A 26,028-nucleotide genomic window follows, 5' to 3' on the forward strand; every position below is an offset into this window, starting at 1 on the left:
CAGATTGAATACTTACAACCCAGTTTCCCTCATTGAATGTGTGGTTGAGACCCACATACTTCTTATCAATTAAAGCTGCTCCAATTGCTATCATTCCGTGAATCCTACTAGCTTAAATACTTAAGAAGAAAGGTCTACTGCAGGAGGTCATGCAGTGAATCTTTCAGACTGAATTGTTTTCTGGCCTTAAATATCACAGTTAGTGGAATTCCAACTGCTGCAGTTCAGACATGACCTCAGGCTAATAGATACCTTTAAGAAGGAGTCTCTCCTGTTAATCAATTTTATTTTTCTTTTCTTGATCCCAGTCCAATGCTCCTAGTGCTTTCTCCCCATTACTAACTGTACACAGTTCTCTTTGTTACACATTTTCATCAAATAACCGTAGGCTGGCATCATATATTTGGTTTATTTTCCACATATGTCAATATTTCCAGGTCCATAATCAATTTTCCTGTCTCCTCCAGCTTTCCAGTGCCTTTATCTTAGTCCCTTGGTTTTAGTGAGTATCAGCATATCTCTGAATGGTGATTCTCTCCTTGCTTTTGGTTCTCATCCATCTAAAGCCAAAGGCAGGTTTTTTTGTCTTCAATTTTTTTTGCATAAGGTGGGAAAAATATTTGATGACAAAGATGGTAGTTTGCACCTTTCATTTTGGACATGCCATCTATACTGCACTGGCAGCAAAGTTTTTATAAGGTTTTTGCTGAAAACAGCAGTCAAAGCCCAAGAACTATTTGATGCTTCCTCCTATGCCAGTATCCCAGTGATACTTGTTTGGTATTACAAATTCCTATCATCAATTACTTCCCTGGAAGTAGAGTAGGTCCTTCTAGGGACCTGGGGCTGGGGAATCTAGCTGCATACATGGTCTTTTTCAACAACATTTCTTAAAATGTCTAAATTAAAAAATAATAATGTTTTATTAGGTGTATCCCAGCTCACACACTTACCAGCTGTTTTCTAGTGCTATCTTTGCCTCCCTCTTTCAGAGTTAAAGGAATATAAAAGGTGCTGTTCAAGACAGAAACTAAGATGCTAAAAAATGAATTTATTTTCTCAAGACCACCCTGCAGACCTGTGGCATAATATCACAGCAACATTATGTAGAGTTCTAAACAACTCTGCCTCCCTCATTAGCCTGGACACATTTTTGTTCTGAGAAGAAATAAAGGTGATACACAAACTAGGAGTCCATAGAAAACATTTTCAACATAAAAACCCATTTTGTTCTACTCTGTCCAAGTGTAAATACATATTTTTACTTCTCCACCATTGTCAAAATTATATTTTTTGCTGTCACTGCCGTTATGAATAGTGTGAAACTTGTGCTAGTTGGCATTTTCTGCAAAAATATTAGAACTTCTTTAACAATATAGAAAGGGGGTCCACTTCAGATTGTCTCATTCCTCTGATTAACAGATATGTGAGACTAATATGTTATTAAGTTTCTCTTAAGTCTATTATTATAATTTAGACTGTCTTAGAGATAAGCCAAAACCAGATCTGAGTCAGAGTTTCACCTATATGCATTAACAGGGAGTAAGGTCAGAGCAGGCATCAGAGGGCTTTCAGATGGAAGAGACCAGCAGTGACCTCCAGTACAGCAGAAACACAAACTGTTACTAACCCCTTAAAAGTGCCTTTTCTTGGCCTTGAGATTAAATACTCCCCAGTGAGCCTCTTGCAGCCTTCAGCGCTCCTGAAGAGAGCATTAGTGTCTCACTGGCCTACTTATCTCGGCAACGCTTTCCAGGGATGTAAGAGAGTTTGGGTAGGAAGGTTTTTAGCAGCACAAAGTTTAGCCATATGTTACTTTCAAAGATTCTCATTTTCCTTTGCTGACAGCTGATATGGCAAGATTCAGGGGCATTACCTGAAACAGCATTTCCTGCCCTACCTCTTGTTCGTAACAACAGTCAACATGAATTATTTACCTTTAAGCTCATTTTCTTTTCACTGACATCCTATTCCTCCAGGACACAACGATTATTTTGACTCCAAAATTCAGATGTAGGCCATCATTTCTTTCCAGGGGATTCTTGTAAAATTTCAGAGCAGGCTGGAGGACCAGCTGTGTCATACTGCAGTCCCACTATCTGCATATCTGTAGGAACTCATTCACTGTCTGTTTTGAATCTTCTTCATTTCATCTGCTGCATCTGATCTGAGTCACCACAGAGGATTTTGGAGACAGCCCAAGACACCCAGTCTGGCTGTCTGATCACATTTAATAACAAACCAGTGTTTTTTTTTCATTTCTTACCTGCTGCTGCAATCCAGATATACCATGGCTGCCTGATGCAGCTGACACTATGGATGTTCAGAAAGTGGTATTTCGGATGCTGACAATTTCAGATAGTTGTAGTCTCAGCATTTTATGGCAATTCAACTGTAGAAATGACAGTCATTAAAAACATAATATTGACAATGCAAGACATCCTCATATGCATTGCAACCTATTTTGTGAGGTGTGATTTTTCCCCAGGTGAAGTGTTCATCTTGTAAGTTTTGATTAAATTTTCTTCAAGCTCAAATTGATTAATAAAAGAGAGAACAACAATTAAAACTTGGGTGGAGAAATTAGCCGTTAACGTTTTGTAATTACAGTTGCACCACAAATCCTGGCTAGTAGCCTTTTCCCAATGGTAGGAGCTGTTCTGTGCAATTCCTGCCCCTCTCTCAGTCTTAACCTTTTGGGTTTTTTTCTGTGCTACCTACTCACTAGTGCCAACTGAGCAGCCAGTGGGGATATGAAGCAGACCAGAAAAACACTTTTTTGGCTTTTTTCTTTTTGGCTGTATCAGTTCCCTGATCCTGCTCACAGTAGTGCCCCATGAGCTGAACTGCTGCTACAGCAGGAGGGAAGGTTTGCCATAACAGAGAGTGGAACAAGCTGAGGGCAGGAGCATTCTGTGATGCAGTGCAATGGACCATTCTGATTTAAAAAAAATAAAAATAAAAAAAAATCACTTCCTTATGAAATCCGTATGGAATAAAATCCACTGGTGCCACTACAGGTTACCCCCTGGCTTGAGAGGAAGAGATTTCTGTAGTCAGAATTGCACCTTTAGGTTAAATTTGCTATCTTATCTTTCTCACTGTAATAATTTCCTATTCTTCTCCTCCTATATAGTTCCCAATTAGCTTTGTGTCCAGAAAACTTCTCTTTTTTTCACCCCAAGCTCTGTACTCACTCACATTTTAGGACGCTGTCTGAATTCATTTCTCTTTGAAAATTTTGTCCTCAATTTTCTCTCAGTCAAAATGTTGATGAATAATTTGAGACAGGAGGCTGAGTTTTCTGCATCTGAATTTCATTTTGCACAGAGGGTGTAAAAACTGGCCTGTAAGCTTGCAGATTTATTGCCAATTTATGTTTGTAAAACATTTTGACATCCTTGAATAAACAGGTGCAGAAATGCAGCATAAAATAAATCAAGGATTGGACAGTGATTTTAAAATCTCAGGAGTGCTGTGTAAAGCTGTGGCACGATATCCATAAAGATTACTGAATAAAGAAACGCATGCTTCTATTCTTACGTTCACCCAAAACTCTTTGCTGGACAGATAAAACCCAGGCAAACACGCATTTTTTTTCCCCAAAGTAAATGTTGAATTTATAAAAAGGAAAAAAGAAACATGTGACATTTGAAATCTGTTTAAATGCTTCTTAGAATTGATATGTTCTAATTAAAATTAAGTGCAGTCATGGAATGAAGTTTTCTTTGCCTGCATGTATATCAGTTAGAATTTTTGCACCAAGTTTCACTTTTTTAAGCATTACGATGTTATGAAAAGTGACCATATGAGCAGAGACGGAGCCCTTTGTGGCAAAAGAGCACATAGAGGGGGAAAAGGAAACCCAATAGCTATGAAAATATTTATCTCAGTCATGCATTTAACTCTATCCCTGCTACATCTACCTATTGCTTTGCTACCTTTTTCTCAAAGGTGTGGGAATCTGTGAATCCAAAGGCCATTTAGGTTGTACGAGAAAATACAGGGTAGAAATACCCCAACTAATGAAAAAGGTTGCTAATACCAATCTGTCATAGCACTGTTATTTGCAAGTATGTGGTTACAGAGGAAAACCTGTGCTATGACTATGCTATCAAGACAGAGGGTAGGGAATGACAGTTGTGTAGTAAGGAGAACAGTTCTGCAGCCAGGCTGGGAAAAAACAGTTTTATTTAAGAGAAAGCAGTTGCTGACTTGTTCTGAATGCTCTGGTTCATGATGAGATCAAATTCAACATGTAAAATGAAACTAGATATGCTCTGGGTCATTTGGTAGAATTATCAGAAAATCAAAATAATAAAAAGAATGAAATATACATTGGAACTATTTAGCACCTCTTTGAAACTTCATGATTTTGTGGCACCGCTGGATAACTTCTATGGTTTTTTAGTTACTCATTGAACTGTCACATCTTCCAGAATCTTATTAGCGTATTCATTTTCAAAGGAAACAATTACTTCTTAGCATGCTCCTTTTGTGCATACCAAAAACATCAAAAATAAAACAATAGCATCAAATATGCAATAGGGTTATATTTTTAGGACAATTAGTAGACAAAAAGTGAGCAGGGACTGCTGCAAGCTGCTTCTGAGGATTTCATGGGACCCTTTGATATAATTTAATAATCAAGTAACTCAGTGCAGTGGAGCACATATGGAGCATGTCATGCATTGCCTTGACTGTAATAAGAATAATATGGGAGCAGATGGTTTTGGTCTTGGGTTTGGGAGTGAGATTCAGTCACTCTTATCTCTGTTTTCCTCTATTAAAAGGGATATGAGTGATTCTTCTACTGTTTCCAGCTTCTGACAACTGTCTCATCAGGGACTCTGAAGCAGACGATTCTCTGCTTAGGAATAATAGACACCTCCTTCACTTTCTTTATCATGCATGCACAAAATGTAAGCTAGAAGCAGTTAGTCACCTGTCATGCCTTTTCATATCTTCTCACGTCTTTGATTGGTGACCTGTCAAAAGCCAGCTAGATTCAAAGATTTATTTTTACACTCATTTCTCCATGTTTAAGTACATTATCAATTATCTGATGTTTGAAGCAGAGATTTCGTTGTGACAGATCTGGACTTCTATTCATACCAAGCAGAATTTTACATTCTTTTAGCAATGAAGACCTTTTAGCTATTTATTCTTTGCTAACTAAAAAAACCCACAGCTCAACACTTAATATCATTAATCAATTTCATTTATCATTGTCTTTGCTGTAAAAATCAATATGGCTACAGTGTGAAAAAACAAAAGATGGCTTTTAAACATACAGTTTTATTCCTGCATATGAATGCTCAGTTCCTCAACGAGTCATACAAAGTGTTCCAACCTTATAAGATTCTACATATAGCTGTCTGATCAGCTGCTGCATTAAAGATCTGTTTTTTAATAGATTATTACATGAAATTTAGATGATACTAATGATCACATACATACCTGCCAACTGTTTACCTTTAAAAAAGACTAGTTGTTTTATTGTGTAGTACATGTTTCTGATGAATGCTAAAAATCTCATGGGTTCTGTGCTTTAAAACATTGCAAGCATTTTCAAATGGATTTCAACTCAAGACACTTTAACAAAACTATGTGCAAATACCTTACCACATGCCCAGTTATTCCTAGCTGAATAAATCGTGATTTCCTAGTAAACTGAGAAAACTGCATGAAACAAAGTCTGTGATGACTGGCCTACTTTCCAAAATTTAAATAGCTTAGGTCTTGAAAAGTTACTAAATACGCTATTGTGACTACCAAGCAAATGCTCTGAAATGCAGTAATAATTAATGCATGAATAGATAGTACTGTAATTTAATCCACTGAACTTTATGAAATGAAAAATATTTTTATTCCTTGACATGATACTGCTCACTTCCTTGTGCCATTACAGCATTTCCTGTAAAGTTATGGAATTTTGTTAATTTTATAACTTTTGGTTTTGGCTGTTTATTTAAATGTGCTTCATTCTCAGAGTAAACAAAACTTTATAAAGGCCGTAATTTAAGCTTTTTAATTGATTAGGTTTTTGCACATCAGCTAGAGACTTACAGTTTATACCCTTTGTATATAGTATGGTATTTTTTCTTGCAGCCTACCCACATTGGGTGGAGAAACTTAATGATACTCAATTAGACAGTGGAGATCAGCTTCGATGGGAATGTAAAGCCACTGGAAAGCCAAGGCCCACATATCAGTGGCTGAAAAATGGAGTTCCTCTCTGGCCACAGGTACATTAGACAAGGAGTCACCAGTATGTTGCATGTTTCTCTTTTATTCAGATAAAGCCTGTTAAAGAAAGTAACGAAAAGCACTTTAGAAATTACTGTTTTCTGTGTTTGTTAGTTTCTTAAGTGTTAGTATAGAGACAACGTTTCTATGGATGTCCCCTCTGAACCATCTCAAGCGATGTAAAATTGCATTCATCAGTAATTTTCTGTAGTTCAGGAATCTTTGGGAGGTGGAACCTTCTGGGTTGTGTCTGAAGCAGAATCTGCCATTGTACTGTAATACACATCTAAGCAATCTCCTGTATGTTTGTTTCTTCCTTTCTTTCCTTTAGGTAATGCTATTATACTATTTTCTTTTTTAGAAAATGTTACTGTGCCCTTTTTTTTATTTTTAATAAATAGATAGTAGCAACTCAAAAAAGTGCTTTATTTGCTGAATCACATTCCTTCATATTTCCCCAATGTAGGTTATGTTATGTTATGCTGTTATGTCATGTCATGTCATGTTATTATGAGATTTACCACATTTTGCTTGTGCATGATCCTACTTCTCAAAACACTTCAAGCTAATATAAAAGGTACAATGACTTTTTTATTTTCATCTGTTTCCAACTCCATGAATTCCCTATAACAGGACTCGTCATCAAGACCATTCAAATGCTCCATATAAAAATCCTAGAATGCGAAGTCTTTAACTACAGTCAACTACTAATGTATTTTAGAATTAGGTCTAAATAAAATTCTCATTTCTTTCTAAAAGAACACACATGGCAATGCTGTCTTTTATTTCATTTTGTTCATTTTTCTCTTACTGAATTGTCAACAGGTCAGCCCACATCATGTGGGTTTTTGCCTAACACCTTTACATTTTTATAGTGTCAAATTATTTACAGTAGATAAAAGTTTTGTAGATTTATTTATTTTTCCAGATTAAAATAAAGCTGTTCAATTCTGGGAGACAATGTCTTCATTTGGAAATGAATTCACAGAAAGGATTTATGAATATAAAAGATGTAATGATTTCCTTTTCAGTGAATGCCACTTCCATTTGTGAAAATCAACTGATTATGCAGACAATGAGAAAGGAAACAATCACAGCTTACTTTTCAAGTTGTGAGGCACTGAAAATAAGGTTATATGCCTTTATCCATTTCTGCCTCCATAGATGGAGTTATTAGTCCTGAAATTGAAGCAATTTCAATATCTGTTCTTTCTGGCAAACTGTTAGTTGCAACAGGCTCTGAAATTTCAAATTAAATTTCAGTTAAACCGGGGGCTTTTAACAGAGAGAATTTGTTTTCACAGTGTCCTCTGCATTCCCATACACTTTATTCTTTATCAATTTTTGATTAAACCTCCAACAATTGCAATAATGAAATCTAGAGATATTTTATAGCAGTTCAAATTATACAGCTCGTGAAGTATACATTTCCTTAAACAGCTTTCAATGCCCTTCTCTTCCAGCTGTGGTAACTGTTTTCTGCTAGTGGAATTTTAAAATAATGAATTTGCACTAATGATGAAGACAATTAGGCCCTTTCACTCTTATTCATGTGAAAAATCTTACACATATATATTTATGAATGTAATACAGTGACTGAAACCAAACATTTGCGAGAGATGTGAAGATCATCAGATATGTGACACCCACAACTGGCTTCTTGTCTCATTAAAGTTCCCAGGATGAACTGCTTTCAAAAATCATGTAAGGTTAATAGTAGACTAGCAAGCAAACAGACAGAAGTGGGCCTTGGAGATGGTGAATTTGCACTGAGAAATGTTTATTTTTAAATATTTTTGGATTATTTTTTTTTCTTCCTTCCCCCATCTGCTTTATCCTTGTCATTCCTTATACAAAAAAAAAAAAAAGGGAATCCCAAGGAAATTTGTTGCTCAGTTTTATTTTAGCTTAATAATGTCTTTTGTCGCTTTGCCTGAAGCAAATAGCACAGCAAATTTCCAGTGCTTGTTTGCTTTTATAGATTTTTTTTTTATTACTATTCTATTACAGAACAGGATTGAGATGGTTAATGGTGTTCTGGTGATCCACAGTGTGAATGTCTCAGATGCTGGAATGTATCAGTGCTTAGCAGAAAATAAGTATGGTACCATTTATGCCAGTGCGGAGCTGAAGATTTTAGGTGAGTATTATTGAAAGAGAACAGACCATTATTTCTTTTCCCTTGGATAATTATACTTGTTCTTGGTCTGTTTTAATAAGGAACAGCTTCTGCCAGTCCAAATGGAGCACAGCAATGAAAGTGGGCTCCTTTTTACTCTTTCTTATTTATATATCAGTGGGTCCTTTATTGCCCAAGAGCACACAGATCCTTCTATTAACTGATTTTATCTTTTTTTTACATAAATAATTGACTTGGTTACATTTTGTGAAAAATTCTCATATAAGGCATTCCAGTTCAAATAAATGAAAAATAGTTTTTAGCCCCTCAAAAATAAGTGAAGAGAGGAAACTTAGAGAAAAGAAATGTATTTTAGTCTCTGTTAAAATTAAGTTATTTCTACCAAGGCTGTTATTCAAAGGCAATTAATTATGATCTCAATTTTAAAAATTTAAAAATTTTCTATGAAGTCCTCAGGACTGATTGAATACTGGAAATGACATACTTCAGCTAATATCATCCATAGGAAAGCAAATACACTACATAGTGCTACCTCGAAATATAGTAAAAATTTTGGTATTAAAAATTTGAAGTGGGGCTTAAGGAAGAAAACTTGAAGCATGTCTTTTGAACACTGTAGTTTTTCTTAAAGCAAACTAAAAGCAAACTATGGTAGCATACAATTAGACAATAGTGATAAGAAGACTTCCCCAGGGTTAAGTGAGGGAGACTTGTAAGAGTCTCATGATCTTTGTTAAAGTGCTGTATAGCTGGAAGACACGTATCTGTCAGAGTAATTCAGTGGCCAAATCAGATATTAGAGGTCTCTGCACTGTTCAAACCTTGCATATTTCAAAACCTGCATCTAGAATCATTCATGTAAACTCCCAAATGAATAAGAAATCTGAATTTACTGAAACAATAATACTACATATGAGCCAAGATTTGGTTCTTCTGAAGAAGAATCTGTCTAGAAGATTTCCATTATTTGCCAGCTGGCCAACTTTAGAATTTCACTGATAGCTCTTCAAATATTTCTGTCTAGCCATATTAAAACCCACTGACAGTGGTTGCTCTCTTTCCATCACTTTCCTTTGTCATTTGTGATTCAGTCGGTCCCTGTTGCTTGCAAGATTTTCTTGTTAGTTTTTTTACATATATTATGAAACAGGCAGTTATACACTTTCTCTGTTACTGGAAATGGACATTGTATGTTGCTGCAGTAAAATCAGCCTTTGGTTTTGTCACTTGTAAAATTGTACCCTTGTTAAATTTTAACCATTCTGTTGTATTAAAGAAGCAGTTCTGTTTGATTTTCTGGATTATTAAAGGGAAAATAACAAAATAAACTACCCATATAAATAGCTCTGGTATGAAAATTACCCAAAGTAACAGTAGAAAATTTCTACCTTTTTGAGGCAATGGGGTGTCATATGTTCCTTTATCTGTAGCTGAGGTAGTTACAGAGGGGGCTTTGGTTTTGCAAAACAGGTCTAAGAAAAACACAGACAAATGAGATTACTTGAGAACAACAGTCCTTTCTTCATGTGAAATCACAGTAATTAGTGTCATTTTGGGACATGTGTGTTACGTATTGTAATTTTATAATACGTTTATCATGTATTGTGATCAGTGGGACTTCTTGAAAAGTGAAATGCTAAGAACAAGACATAGTTAAATATCCTTTACTGTGTTGTCACTTTTCAATTGAAAGTTTTCAGAAGAATACTGTGCAATAAAAAAAAAACAATAAAATTCCTCTAAGTAATAGTTTTTATCAGAATTAACTCTAGAGAGTGCATTTGGTATAGTTGTGGAATTTAGACTTTTCATTTTGAACTAGTTACTTCTAAGAAGTTGTCCATGAAATCCGAACACTTGGAAAAAAGAGTAGCTAAATCAGCTATAGTATTTAATTTCTAAAGTTGTTGAATTTCATAAGCGATCTTACTTTGGTTCTGATGTAAGGGACATCTCACTAATTCATAACTGGATTAAGTTGTAGATCTGTCACCTAGTCTTGGCTCCTGCTTGTTTTTAAATATTTTGTAAAATTACATCAAATCCGCAGTGTAATAATTTCCTCCAAATCAAAGTTATTATTCTAATCTTCTATTAAAATTTAATGAAAAAGGAAACTGTGATTGTTTTGTGTAGAGTTAACACACTTCTTTTTAACAGCTTCAGCTCCCACTTTCCCACTCAATCAAATGAGGAAAACAATAATTATTACCAAGGGCCAAGAAGTTCTCATTGAGTGCAAGCCACAAGCCTCTCCAAAGCCAACTATCACTTGGAAGAAAGGAGACAAAGCAATAAGGGAGAGTAAGAGGTCAGATGCCTGTTCAGTAAACTAAATACTGTGTTTGTGTGTTTGATTCTGTGGTAGGATATGAAAATACAAGTGACAAGAACATGCATATGTTAGCATGGGTATGAAATAATAATTCTGTCAAGCTGATTCGTCTGACAGTAGTGACTTTATTATTTCCACAATATTGAAATGAAGAATCCTAAAATTCTTTGGAGATGTAGAGAAATGAAAACTGTTATTATTTTGGGGTTTTTCTCTATTTTCTGTTACTAATTTCAGAAATGCTTCAGTTACATGTACACTATCAAAAGCATAGAGGCTGAACTAGTCAGGACTGCATAAAATATCAAATGTGCTTATTAATTTGAAATAATTTTAATAAGGCACATTTGCAGCTTGATCGCAATGCAAATCTAAGAATAGCTTTAAAATGATTGAGAGAAGAAAAAATATGATTTCATTATAGGATTTAATTATAAAAGTAATTTCTGTACTCAGCAGCACATCTGTTTAACAGGATATGTTTAATTAAATCAGGTCTGTCCGGCTCTGTACATTAAACTTACTTACTCTAAGCCCTACAGGTTACTACTGCCAGCTGTAATGGCACTTTACAAGATTGCATGTCTGTACACTAGACTAGTTTTGCCACCCTGCACATAGTCTTTAAGTACACAGAGCAATCTTCTTTCTGGTAATGTATGTGACTGAACCATTTAAAGTGACCTGTATGACATTAGTCAAAAAGATAAAAGCAAGTCCTGTTTGTTCGTTTGTGCAATACAGATGCAAGCAGTAGAGTGCATCTATACTTCTTAGCTGCTAAAACCATTTCATTCAGGTGAGTTTTATTTTCATCTCATGACATAATTTTTTTTGTTCTGAGAAGGAAAAATGGGTAACATTTCATGCCACATTGGGTTGAGAGGGAGGAGGACAGAGCAAAACAGCATTATATACAACATTTTGCTAACAGGTATGAGTTGTATAGTACATATTGACAAGATGACAGAATGATATTACAAAGATTCTGATATCAAATATTGTAAGACTGATGTCTCTGTTTTGTGGCTACAGAGTTAACTGTTTTCACTTCATGACATGAAATATGGAAGATAAAAAGCTGGCTGAACTGTTTCAGATATTTGAAAATATTTGGGTTGTATTCAACTTAATTTTTAGCCTGTTGTTCAGAGAGTATCTTGTGTCATTTAGAGCAGTTCCTCTGCATCTACTGTTTATAGAGGGGTGGGGAGAGGGGAATATCAGTTTCAGTGTAACTCAGTTTTACCTCTACATACAGTGTGCTTTAAACAAATGGCATTTAAAATAGAATTTGTTTGAAGAGGAGATGAGGAAGCCTATTGCGATTTTGGGAAATGAAATGTAAACCAATAGAGGCAGTATGTATGTTTCCATGTTTTGGTCACTCTGGCAAGGAAACATGGGAAAGGAACTCTGTAAAACATTTTTAAAAAGGAATAATGTGACATGATGAGCACATGTAAATACTTTTAAAATGGGCATTCTTCATAGACTGCTGATAAAAATCCCAGAAAAAAGAAATAAGGATCTGTCATGTGATGAGTTTGCATGGAATGCTAAGCCATCAGAAATTTGGGGGGGGGAAAAAGGAAAAAAAAAGGCATTTTGAATAAATGAAAAGGAAGGGCAAGGATAGAACAGCAGAATATATCTTTTTATTTCTGCCACAGCTTATTCTGCTTCTAGAACGCTTGTACCAAGTGCATGTTATATTTTTGCTAAGTCTGCCAGCCCAGAAAAAGAATTTGCTTCATTTATCTATATCTCTTAGAGAAGGGTCAACACAAAAGAGATCTTCCCCTCTACAGAGAAGAAGAAACTCCATTTGACTAAGTGGGTCTGCTGTCACCTACCTCTTTCAAGCTGTTTTGCCTCCTTAGGTGTTCTTCCAACCAAAAGCTAGTTGACAGAAGTACCTGAAGTGAATTTCCATTTGTTACTGAGCAGGAGGCTGAGTTCAGTACAGTTTTTACTGCAGTCAGACCTTGACTCTAGCATATGGAATATGATGCAGTCTGAAAGCCTCAAATGTTTCAAATTAATTCAGAAGCCTAAAGGCACTTGGCAACATAATTGTGGAAGGAGTCTTCATGCGCTCCATCTCTTGGTCTGCTTTTGCCTTTGAACAAATTATCCATATACACACTGTCTATGCTAGGTTTGCTTTCCCTGGTGGGCAGTCATTATTCTAAGCAGTCAGATCATTTGATTCCACTTGGAATATTATAACAATATATACCTATAACTTGTATATCATAACAGCTCTTTTGAACTGTATTCTGAATGAGCGGTAGGTCTATAAAATAGAGCAAAAAAAGTTGGATATTCACAACTATTAGCTGTCAAAAAGTATCATTCTGGGTGTTACAGTCTCATAAATGTTTTAAATTTAATGAGATTATTCCTATAGAAACATACTTATTTAATAAAGATTCCAAGGTATTCACAATTCATTCTAGCAACCAGATGTAAAGATCAAGGCCCACTGCAAAAGCCACATTTTAATTAAATAAAATATATGCTACTGGAGAACTAATATGCAGATGATTAAAACTTCCAAAGAACAAGGCATAGTCTGTGAAGCTTACTGATATAGGACATTTAGTGATCACTATCAGCATTTGAAAGGAACTACATGTAAAATTCAAGTCTCTTTCATATATCGTTGTGTGTTGTTAATGCATTTAAACAAATGTAAGTTCATCAGTATTTTCACCTGAAAGTTAAGAGGAGGGAAAAAACCTATTGCTATACTAATGTTCTAATTGGAATTGGAATTAGAACACACCTGAGCACAACAGCAATGGGAATTGTGTAGGTACAAAACTGTATTTAAGCTGCACATTTCATTAGTCATCTCATAATAATTAAAATTAACTATCTTTACTAACCACTTTTCCCTGGACTATAGTACCTCAAAGACTTATAGATGACTGTGAGCCATTTGTGGAAGCCTGCAATAAACTATACTCTGGTTATTGATTTGAACATCAAGGTCTTTAGTCCATAAGAATTTTGTAAGTAATTTTTGAATTTTTTAGCTCATAAGTAGTCTTTATTTTATAGAGAGGTGTATTAGATTGGAATCCAAGTCTGAAAAAGTAAGTCTATGGTTTGTAATAAAATGTTTTGATGAAACTTTGATTTAGATCCTAAATAGGAAGAGTTGGGCCCTTGCGCAAGATGGTGATTGACTAACATTTTTGTGAGATTTCTGAAATATTCCAATCAGATACTTCTTAATTTGTAATCAACCACTCATTTACTATATTAGCCTCAACTTCTAAACAAGACTCAGACCCAGACAATTCAGATCAGAGAGTGAAGACTTTTCAATTAAATATTTCATTAAACTTATATAATATCAAGCTAAAAGAAGACAACAAAAGTGATAGTTATTATTATTTTATGTAGACAGTAAACTTTATAATACGCAGTAGAATAAACTGGAGTCTGCTGTCAGTTACATCGATATAAATAATGAGCAATGCTAATAAAGTCAATGATTAAATTCTGGACAAACATTTTTTATAAATTATTTCAGTCCCTGTTTTCAGGCTTCCATAAATGCAGGTATTTTCTAATCATGCACATTTTTTTGTTAGCCATTAATCCATAAACTGTAATCCCTGTTTTCATTGATTTCTTAAAGCCATCTGCATTTCTTGTATAGATTATCCAATAGTAGTGACTAAAGCTGATGTTTAAACAGATATGCTTGAAGAGTCATAGGTATTAGGTATTAAAAAGCATTATAAGTCTTTGCTCATCTGTTCTTTTCTTTCTTCTGCTTCTAAAATATTTTCTCATTAAAATTATATTGACTTTTCACTCTTAACTCATTATTTCCATATCCATTAATTATAGTTAAAATAAAATCAATCAAAAGTGCTCTAGCAGTGCAAAGAGTTCTGTTCAGTCTTTGGTTTTTCTTCTCCATTCAGACCACCAAGAAATTAAAAAAAAAAAAAAGAAAAAGGCACAATTAAACCAACAAATAGGTAACTGAGGACACGGGATTTTCATAGTGCTAATTCTGTGCTGCTTTATTTTGCTTTTGTTCCTTTTCGTTTTGAAGCTTATCTAATAATAATACCTATTTTATCAACATTTCTTGTATATCTGAATTTGTGTGTGGATTAATATGTAGTCTAAAAAACCCCCTAAATTCAGTGATGTCTAAACATACATGTATGCACTGATAATCTAGCTCTGCATTTATTGACTGCTCCCTTTCCATATGGCACAGCCTAAACTTTCTCCTTCTGCCAGAATAAGCTTTGCAGAACATTAGCAGTCTCTGAAGGTCATATTCACAATAGACCACCGTGAGCAGAACAGCAGTGCCAGTCTCTGTCCATTGTACAATTGCTTATATTCATCCACCCAGGTCAAAGGTTAACTCTTCCTCAGGACCTCAATGTTTTAAACATTTCTGTGAGGAAGACAAATGGTAACAATACTACACCTGCCACTTCAATGCAGCCGCTTTTCCTATAGTTAGTTCCCTGCATTCAATTTCTGTTTGAAGGGTTCTGGAGGTAGGATGAAGAAAACCTCACAGAATCATAGAATAGTTTGGGTTGGAAGAGACCTTAAAGATCATCCAGTTCCAAACACCCTGACATGGGCAGGGACACCTTCCATTAGATCAGGTTGCTCAAAGCCCTGTCCAACCTGGCCTTGAACACTGCCAGTGATGGGACAGCCACAACTTCTCTGGGCAACCTGCGCCAGTGTCTCACATTTCTCACAGTAAATAACTTCTTCCTTGTACTTAATTTTGGTCAGGTTAATCAGCAGAGGGAATTTTAAATAGTTTGAGTGCAATAGCCTGGCCTGGATTTGGCCAGGATACAAACCTTAAAATCCTTATTCCTGCAGTATACGTCGTGGTTGCTTTTTTATTGATTGCCAGCTGGTAAAATCTTTTTATTCCATATGATGTCAAGGAGTCATGGAACAGCTGAGGATGGCATGGACCTCTGGATACCATCTGGTTCAACCCCGCTATTCAGATCAGGTCAGCTAGAACAGCTTGGTCAAGGTTGTGTCCAGTAAAGTTTTTAGTGCCTCCAAGGATAACCTTTATGTCAGTTGTACCTATTGCATCTTCTGTCACTGGGCACCACTGAGAAGAGTTTAGCTGTCTCCTTATTCCTTCCCATCAGAGTGTGTATTAGTTGATCAGTGTGTTGATCAGCTGGGAGGCTCTTATCTATAATAAATATGGCCATATAGTAAAGTATCAATATTTATTCCATGACATGTTACATTCTCTGTTCAGGTTTGCCACAAACCTTCTTGGACACTAAAATTCATAGAATGGAGCTGTTACTCATACAAAACTTGCCTGCTGTTTAGTGCTGTGTAGCAAAGTTACTGCCGCCTTGACATGTTCTTCATTCACACAGTAACGTGTGCCTGTGCAGCCAATAGAGAAGCCTGTAGGAGCTGCACATCGAACAATGAAGTACTGGATGTTAATAGTATGAGCTCTGACAGTCAGTCTTTAAATATCACATATCAAAAAAGTGGACACTGAAAATAGGAAGACAAATATTTGTGAAGCTATCAGGCATTAAAAACATGGAGAAATATTAACAAGGAAATCATGATTTTGTAGGCCTGTGGATATAAGACTTCAAGTTGCACATTGACCTATGAAGAACAGGAAGACACTAAATAATGCCCTTTAAGAATCATTGTCTGTAGGTACTAAACCAAGGATAAATTCACTGGAGGGGACAAAGTGTTTGAGCTGTGTGTAACATAGTACATGAGGCAGTGAACTCAGCCTGTGAAGTTTTGCCTTTACCTGTTTGCAACATTTTGTGTTCTTTCAGTTATGTTTCTCTAACATTCAACAGCTGTGAAGGAAGCCAGAGAGAAGAAAGACATCTGGTATAGGAACATTAAATTCCAAATACTAATACAGGATTGCTATAGTGTTGCTAGACAGAGACACAGGGAAGCCTGAAACTATTGCCTTTTACCTACCTTTAGGTTAATACTGAAATCTGAGCTAAAGTAGTTTTCCTGTATACCTACATATTCCATCTGTCACACTTTGCTATGCAATTAGTGGAAACTCATAGAGCACTTAAATCTAAAAATATCATCATTCAAAAACATAGAAATGGACATGTTTTAATATTCCTCTGGTCTCTCAGACTCCTTCATTTTCAGTTTTGACAGGCTCTTATTACAGTTTTATTCTTCACTCTACTATATTTAAGGATCTGTCAGTGTTTCCATTGTAAGTTCGTATTTTCACAGTATCACAGTATCACAGTATGCTGGAGATTGGAAGGGACCTCAAAAGATCATCTAGTCCAATCCCCCTGCCAGAGCAGGAACACCTAGATAACGTTACACAGGAATGTGTCCAGGCGGGCTTTGAATGTCTCCAGGGAAGGAGACTCCACAACCTCCCTGGGCAGCCTGTTCCAGTGTTCCGTCAACTGAGAAGAAGTTCCTTCTCAAGTTTAAAACCTCTTGTGTTCCTGCACCCATTACCCCTTGTCCTAAAGTAGACACTCCCCCTTTATATATTTATAGACACTTATAAGGTCACCCCTCAGTCTCCTCTTCTCTAAACTATAAAGACCCATATTCACTCCCTTAATCATCTTGGTTGCCCTGCGCTGGACTCTCAGCACTTTTGAACTGAGGGGCCCAGAACTGGACACAATATTCCAGATGGGGTCTCACCAGGGCAGAGTAGAGGGGAAGGAGGACCTCTCTCGACCAACTAACCACCGCCCTTCTAATACACCCCAGGATGCCATTGGCCTTCTTAGCCACAAGGGCACAGTGTTGGCTCAATATAGGACCCCCAGGTCCCTCTCCCCTACACTGCTCTCTAGCAGGTCGTCAAAACCTATACTGGAACCTGGGGTTGTTCCTGCCCAGATGCAGGACTCTACACTTTCCCTTGTTATATTTCATCCCGTTATTCCCTGCCCAACTCTCCAGCCTGTCCAGGTCTCGCTGGATGGCAGCACAGCCTTCTGGCGTGTCAGCCACTCCTCCCAGCTTAGTGTCATCAGCAAACTTGCTGATGGTACACTCAATTCCCTCATCTAAATCATTGATGAATATATTAAATAATACTGGTCCCAGTACTGACCCTTGAGGCACTCCACTAGTTACAGGCCTCCAACTAGACTCAGCCCCATAGACTACAACTCTCTGGCTTCTCTCCTTCAGCCAGTTCGCAGTCCACCTCACTACCTGGTCATCCAGTCCACACTTCCTCAATTTAGCCGTGAGGATGCTGTGAGAGACTGTGTCAAAGGCTTTGCTGAAGTCAAGGTAGACCACATCCACCGCTCTGCCATCATCCATCCACCGTGTTATTTCCTCATAAAAGGCTAAGAGATTGGTCAAACATGATTTCCCCCTGGTGAAGCCATGTTGACTGCCCCTCATAACCCTCTTATCCTTGATATGCTTTAAGATGGCACCAAGGACAAGGTGTTCCATCACTTTCCCAGGGATGGAGGTGAGGCTGACCGGTCTATAGTTACCCGGGTCCTCCTTCTTGCCCTTTTTAATTTTAATGGCATTTTAGCTCAGTTGCTATGAAAAAAAAGACAATCAAAGGAGAAAAGAAAAAAGAAGGGTGTTTCAAAGGAGAAAAAAAGAAAAAATATTTCAGTTTGGAGGTAAATTTTTTATTCAATTATATAAAATGCTTCAGTTAGTGCATGTTGCTTTTAAATGGGAACACGTATTCACATGTAACAGAAGTACGTCTTATATGTTTTTCCATAATCATGGTAGTAACTTTTCATAAGAATTTCAGTTCCATCTAACTTGTATGTAATGGTTGTTTAAACTGAAACCTGTGCAGTGTGAAGGCTGAGATAAGAACAGTTTAGTAACTAAAATAATGTAAACAATATTGATAATAGAAAGAATACAAACAATAATAATAATAATAGTAGGAAACAAGAAAAGAAATTAAAGCTCAAAAACCACAAATGAGGCACAATGCAACTGCTACCACCCTCCAGCCGATAGCCAGCCCAACCCAAGCAGCAATAGGTCCCTTCTTGGTGACGCCCCCTTGTTCATATACTGGGCATGATGTGCTGTGGTATGGAATACCCCTTTGGCTAGTTTGGGTCAGGTGTCCTGTGTCTTCTCCCTCCTGCATTCATGCGCTCCTCCTCACTGGCAGAACATGAGAGACTGAAAAGTCCTTGATCAGGATACTGAGCAACAACTAAAACATCGGTGTGTTATCAGTATTGTTTTCAAACTGAAGCCAAAACACAGCACTGCACCAGCTACTAGGAAGAAAAAATAACTGTTACAGCTGAAACCAGGACAAATGGATGGTAGATTACTCTGTAACAATTGTGACAATTGTATGTTGGTCCCTAATTTGCACCAGGCTCAACTTGCATCTGGCACAAGCTTTTCTTCATCTGTGTGATCAGTCACAATAGCTCAGCCCTTCCACTTTTTGGTGAAAGCACTATATTTATTTCTTTTCCTGGTAATAAAGAAAGACCTTGAGAATTAACCCAACTATAGGAGCAGATTATTAAGCAGTTTGAAGATTTTATTTTGTGACCCCAGCTAAATAACCAAAGAAAATGGCCACATACCAGTTTAACAAATTAGTTTGACAAATAACATTTCCCATAGACTACCAAATTCATCCTGTGATTATATTCAAGGGAATTGTTATTTACAGGATCCAAAATGATTTCTCGGAACTGAAGCATCTCAGTCTTTCTTCCCAGGAATGGTATTCAGGACAATACTTCCTATTATTTCTCCTTAATACGGTGCTTTATATACTGCTATACAGCTATTTAGACAATTGCTGACTCTTTTTAGGGGAATAATGCTAAATACCAATAAAGATGTGTATGTTTAGGTAACATATCACTGAACTATACATTATGTTAGAAAGTCATTCTATTTACTCATTGAGTTGATATTTGAGGAAGTTCTGCCATATCTTGCCAATTTTCAGTTCAAATAGCATTTAATTGTGTAAAAACAGATACAGGGTTCATTACAATAACCTCCCTGGCTGCCAGCTGCTTTGTCAGTCTCAAGTAATTACTCTGAAGTATCCACCAAGCCCATGTGGAGGTTTTGGACCACTTCAGGAGCTGAGTCCCACCCTGTATGACTCAGTGTTTTGGTATTTCTATAGAGCTGTATTTCTTGCTTGTTTTCTCAGTTACTGAACTGTTAGGTATCCCATATATATACAGATATATATCCTACAGCCCTACTGAAAAAAAAAAGCTGAGGAACTCAACCTTTTAAAGTTGTTAACAACCACAAGATATTTGATCTTCTACATATGCCTTGAATATCTGCTTACACAAGTAATTATCACTTGAGCAAATAGTTCATGAATTCTGATTCTAACCATGATTTGCTTCTTTGCTGTTATAAATGGCTGCCTGTTTTTGCAGCACACAGGCAGAATATGACAAGTCATCAGTCGCCTAAAGGTTTTTCTTTGCTTAAGGCTCTTCAGACTATGACTTTCAGCATAATTTGTCCTTAATAGAAACTTAATTTAAAATTCTTGGGAATTTAAACACTTAACTTCATGCCACCAGCTGATCCCCAGATTCCCAAGTGGCAATTTAATGATCAAAAAAGTAGTGAAGATAGAAACTGCTGAGGACATTAAAAAAACTTCATGACAGAAACTCTTGTCTTCCTGTGAGAGTTCCACAAGTCACTTCTTTTCAATTTTTGCATAAATCATGGTCTAATTTAGCTGTGGCAGGCTCATAATGGGAATTACAGATCTGGTTACAAAATAGAAAGAGGAAACAATAATAACCTTGACAAAATAGTAAAAACAAATGACAAGATCATCCCTTCACAAAACAGGATCTTTGTTCAAAAGCAGCACTGTTTTACTAATTGATCATATTACACAACATGAGTTTTGACAACACAGTGATTTTGTCCATGCTCCTAAACAAGTCTTAGTCTTTATGGATGTCCTCTTGCAGAGAATGTGATTAAAGAAACAGTCATTCCTGCTTTGTGGACCTTAGGCAAGAGATTTGATTTTTTGCTACTTATGAGTTCAGTCAGGTCTGGTTTCAGGGACAAAATTAAATTGCTGAAACTTCCTTCCCTCATCTCAGAACTCTTGCTTTACAATGAAAAGATTTAGGGATCTGAAAGATAGTCCCTTATTTCCCAAGGCTGGTTTTTTGTTAGATCATTTCCCTTGCCAGTTGGTCACACAGATGCAGACATGCATGAGCCAGAGCCACCCAGAAAGGACTGGAGTGGCTGGCCATGGACCAAGAGAGGTTCTTAGAGCAGAGGAATGTCTAGGACAGCACAAAAAGCAAGTTTCCCCTTATTCTGCCTGTATGGGTGATACACCAGTTAGGGCAGATGATTTACCTGCACGACTAAATTAAAAGCTGCTTTTTAACGCTGCCTGGGATTGCACTGGGATGCAACCAGCTATGTTGTTAAGCAGTTAGTCCCTTGCTGGATTTTAGCCTGCATCAAGTAGCTGTCCCCAGGTAGTCCTTAAACCTTTTAGTAGTTTGTGCATGCAAAAAGCCATTCCTGCTAGGCTGTCCACGCACTGCCAGCATGTTTTAAAGGCTAAGAGCTTTTAATAGGATGGAAACAGTTGTGCTGGCTTCAGTATATTTCTTCTTAACAAATGGTAGAGAGGAAGCAAGAATTTCAGAATACTTATAAAAGAGAGCAGCACGAATGATCCATCACTGCTTACAAACTGTAAACCCATTTACCACTGTGAGAGAATTTTTTCTGATATGATCTAGTTGTGTATAACACCAGTTTTGCCATGGCAGTTCACTAGCACCAGTGAAAATCAAGTTAATCTAATGTTATTGACTTCCATAGAAGTATATTTCAGATATGTACATAGAAGATTCCTGTATTTCTTGTTTTCTTTTCAGTGGCTATATACAGCTACTGTTCCTAACCCTTGCCCTTCCGTTCCACTTTCTTCTTTCAAAACCCCTTTTAAAAAATATCTCTATAGTTTCTGTTTTTAAACTTTCACAAATAATAGCTTCCAAGTTAATTAATATTCTATGTTTAACAGATTATTAAAAATATTTAATAAAACTACACCAACATTAATATCTGTAGCACTTCACTGGACCTCATATAATACTACATTTTTTTTTCTACCCCTGCCACCTTAGCCTGTCATCTCTGTATAGTCACCAATATGCTTTTTATATTATGCTCGTTGGCTGTGACCTCTTTGCCTATGTTCGCAGGAACCTAAAGGTGGGAATGTGTAACTTAAATTTTACCACAGTGTCATTAAATTAACTGTGCTAAAGCCATTGAATAAGAATTAAAATTCTACAGTTACTAGTTAAAAACTCAGGAAGATCTATGATAAAAGTGTGTTATTTTTATATGTGTGACTTAAGGTCACAATGCATAAAACCCCCTCATTACATAGTCTAATACTGTCTGAAAATGATGATATGGTATACTACCAGTATAAAAAGGTGATATGTATGGTGGAAGTATGCTTATGTAGGAATCAAAGACATACACCTTCTGAAGCTGCTAAGTGTTTGATGTAGCTTCCATAAGCTTTTCAGTTTACTAAGTTCTGAAAACACAGAGCAGAAAGACCTTTCAGTTGTCCTTTTTTGTTGTTTTTTGTGTTTTTTTTTGTAGGAACAACCTCTTTCAGTGTTCTCAGATTCTTTGGCAAGAACAATTATCACTATTCAGAGGAATCTCAGACTTTTGATTTATGAATTGAAATATGAATTACTCATATATTTATCATTGTATTTTTGCAATTTCATATCAATATCCCCTTCCTTTTCTAAATTTTCTTTACCACTCAGTATGTACAGCAGCTACGTAGCCCTATGAACCTCCTCTGGTGTAGTTCATTTGTCACTACTTGGCCAAGTGACATATACTTAGTGATAATATATTTTTGTATTATTTTAAGAAACCATTTCCCCCGTGGAACATCACCTCTTAATGTTTTTGAGTTAGAACTGAAAAGGTTTTCTGTAGCTTGCTGGAATTCTACCATAATCCAAAAACTCAAAACTTCTTGTCTAGTAAAAATCAAAAGATGGCAATCCCCTCACCAAAAAATGCAAAAATAGGTTCCAGGCTAGAAAAACAACTCAAACAACTCTACAGATAATTCCAGCCTATCTTCATAATTCCTTATTCCTCCACCTACAGAAATTAACATCCTCAAATTTCTCTCTTATTGACAGGCCTGTTTTTCCTGATACAGTAATACACAACTTTGAGATGATTACTTTTTCATTCCTTTTTTTTTTTTTTATCAGCAGCTTTCTAAAGTTTCCTTTTTACATCATTGGTACCTCTTTGCTGTGAATGAATCCTTACATACCTTACTAACAATGCCAAATCCAAGTCTTTCAGTCATCACTCCAAAGCAAAATGTGAATCCATGAGGAGCTAGTTAGTAAAGACTTATTATTAAAAAAAGAAACAAACTGCCTCCCCCCTAATGTTGATGTACATTTAATTTACCTTAGACCATGACTGGATTCAGAAGAATCTATGCTAAATGGTTCAGACTCTATGACTGACATCATTGTAGCTGCAGACAGATCTTTCTCAGCCTATCTCCTTCTTCTGGTATTTCTCCTCATTCTGATTTCATGTGTCATAAACTCTGAGCATTCCGTGTCTCAGAGCACACCATGCACTAATTTTGCTGTCACAACCTTTTAATGGGAATACTTACTGCATTTTTTTCTAGGTAAAAACAGAAGTAAAAGATCCTCTGTGTTTACATTGCCTGGGTTATGTGACAGCAAAGATGCTGGTTTTCACTGTGAGTTCTTGGGTTTAATGGTTATTAGCCATAAACTGCACCATATACTTTATCTCTGTACTGAAGATCCTTCAGATGAAAAGTAGTATTTCTGGGGACTTAAAATGCCTAGTACTTCAAGAACTACAGCAGCATTCAGGATGGTATATCTGTTGAAGTTTTTATCACCATATTGCCCTTCGTGGTGATTCTGTCTTGAATCAGTTTTTCAGCATTTCCCTGCTTTCACATGGAAGACAAAGAGTATTATTGCAGTTGTGTTGTTGTGCTTGAAGTTTTCATTCTGTGTCTCTTCTCAGGATCAAGGCCAATTTAATGATTCTTTGTTGTCCAATGTTATCCAACTCAGGGATATTGTACATACTTCTTGATATTGCGTTAATACACAGTGGTTGCTAAACTCTAATGTCAAGTTAAAAGGCTCATGATTCAGACTTTTCAATTTAAGCACATGCGTTTTTTTCTTTAAGACATCATTTCTGCCTGTTTGCTTCTGCATTGTGGCTCAATTTCACTTTCATGTGACACTCAGATAAAAGCATATATCAGAAAGTAGAATCCAGATTTTGTATCAAAGAGAATCCCTTGTGTCTAATACTAACCCTTATAAAAAGAAATACTTGCAACTACAGCAGTCAGTTAATCTTTATTTATTAAAATTCATTTATTCCTTAGCAAGGGGTTTCCTGTCTTTTTTAATGTAATTTTCTGTAAGATACTAATGAAAAAAATGTCACTGCATAAACATAATATTGAAGCAAACTAATACAGACCCTTCCAACAGGACCCCATAGTGTAGAGAACTGTGTAATAAAACTGACTGTACATAGGTCAGACAATAAAACTGGGGACAGTGTCACTTGCCAATTGTGTTCTCAATTGTCTAACCTTTAATTCTGTAATTAATCTATTTTAATTTAGCCCTATCTGTCACTTTTTTTTTGTGGGTGTGTAGTGATTTTTGTGTGCATTTTTTTTGTTTTTTGAAGTTGAACTCACACATGGGAATTATTGTGTCCCTTTTTATCACAGTTACATGGAATTTGCACCATTCATTCAGCTTTGTGAACACATAAAAAGTTTAATTGCCTATATCCAGAAGTCTTGAACTGCCCTCCATCTGTTTGGTCTCAAAGTGTTTGATAGCAGAAATGGCCTAGTGGTGGGTAGCTTTACCTTGCTAGTAGCTCTTCTCTAGACTACAGCAGAGAGGAAGTTCTGTTCCCCTTGTCAGCTCATCAGTTTTGTAACTATACAAACAAGGTGTTTCTGTTTACCTCTATGTACCATCTGGTTTCGTTTTCAGAGGACCAGTCTTCCGTTGCCTTTCTTTCCATGGACATGTTTCTCTTCAAAGCCAGGCATGTGCCCTAGTAGTACATGCAGTTAGCTTATTTGTGATGTGAGGTCAGCTGAGAAAATGTGACAGATAATTTTGGGTATTGTGTCCTATATTCTGAGGGCTCTTTTATTCAGACTAACACACATTTTAATACTTTGAGTCATTGTATTCAACATGATTTCAGGGACATTAATTGAGAAAGTACTGTAGTTTAGAGACTTAATTTTGTTTTCCTTTCAAATGACCCAAACAGCTGTTCTTTCTCCCTACTTTAATTCCCTATGCAATGCATTATACAGTTTTCAGTGCATAGCAAAGCTGTTTACTTTTCTCTATATTCCCTTTCCCCTCCATCATAGCCTCTTTTCCAATTTCTGTGATAAGTTTCAGTCTGTTTATTTATCCAGTTTAGTTTTGGAGCCCTTTCCCACAAGTAAGTTTTCCCCTTTGCTTGAGAACAAATTCCCTATAATTTTTGCAACCTTTAAAATAATAAAAATCAGTTTTCTGTACATTTGGGTCCTTTGTCCTGTTAGTGGCTTCCCAAGGTTTCATCTGTAAACAAAGTCACTTTGCTCCCAAGTCCTGTTTCCAGAATGCTGGAGGCAGTAAAAAAGTAATGTGGGAGAAAGAGTCATTGCTCTGTCATGTTCAGGATTAATTGCATTAACCATGATTAGTATTTATTACTAAATCCAAACTGCTGTCTTCAACTGTGACATAATTTTAGGAGGCATTTTCAAAGTTATCTGCTCAAACCCAAATTTGATTCTTCCTGCAACTGCTTCAGACTTACAGACTCCTTTAATTGATCAAATTGAAAGAAATGACCTCTAAGATGTCTATTATTTCTAATAATAATATTTTCAGTACTTAAGCATTATCAGAATGTAATATTGACAATTAAATTTCTCTCTGTTCAGGGCTTCCAGTAGTTCTTAAATTACCCGTCTGCACTATGTTGTGAGCAGAATAACAAAGGGTCAGATTTTATGAGAGCAAGCAGGCTGCAGACAGACAGACTGCCCCATCAGCCCCATCTGGGAAGAGCTTGGGTAAGAGAACCACTGGAGGGTAGACTGGAAGAGGATTTCTATGTACTCTGGACCCTCTGG

General features: G+C 36.4%; 1 protein-coding gene and 1 long non-coding RNA gene across 9 annotated transcripts in view; one reads left to right on the forward strand and one right to left on the reverse strand.

Annotated features, from left to right (window-relative positions):
• CNTN5 (contactin 5) overlaps window positions 1-26,028 on the forward strand; it is a 642,522-nt gene that overhangs the window by 515,096 nt on the left and 101,398 nt on the right. For all 8 annotated transcript variants that reach the window (XM_062607752.1, XM_062607749.1, XM_062607746.1 and 5 more), the window contains 3 exons: window positions 6,112-6,248; window positions 8,260-8,389; window positions 10,550-10,700. In XM_062607752.1, the coding sequence (XP_062463736.1) occupies window positions 6,112-6,248; window positions 8,260-8,389; window positions 10,550-10,700 (418 nt within the window). The remainder of the gene's footprint in view (window positions 1-6,111; window positions 6,249-8,259; window positions 8,390-10,549; window positions 10,701-26,028) is intronic.
• Window positions 1,760-15,118, reverse strand: LOC134158098 (uncharacterized). The gene is made up of 3 exons (XR_009962587.1): window positions 14,917-15,118; window positions 2,267-2,392; window positions 1,760-2,167 (listed from the first exon to the last, which is right to left on the reverse strand). It is a non-coding gene; the product is annotated as an uncharacterized LOC134158098 (long non-coding RNA).

Source organism: Pezoporus occidentalis, unplaced genomic scaffold, assembly GCF_034315485.1.
Source record: "Pezoporus occidentalis ecotype Australia unplaced genomic scaffold, CSIRO_AGI_Poc_V1 ctg125, whole genome shotgun sequence".
Lineage (NCBI taxonomy): Eukaryota > Metazoa > Chordata > Aves > Psittaciformes > Psittacidae > Pezoporus > Pezoporus occidentalis.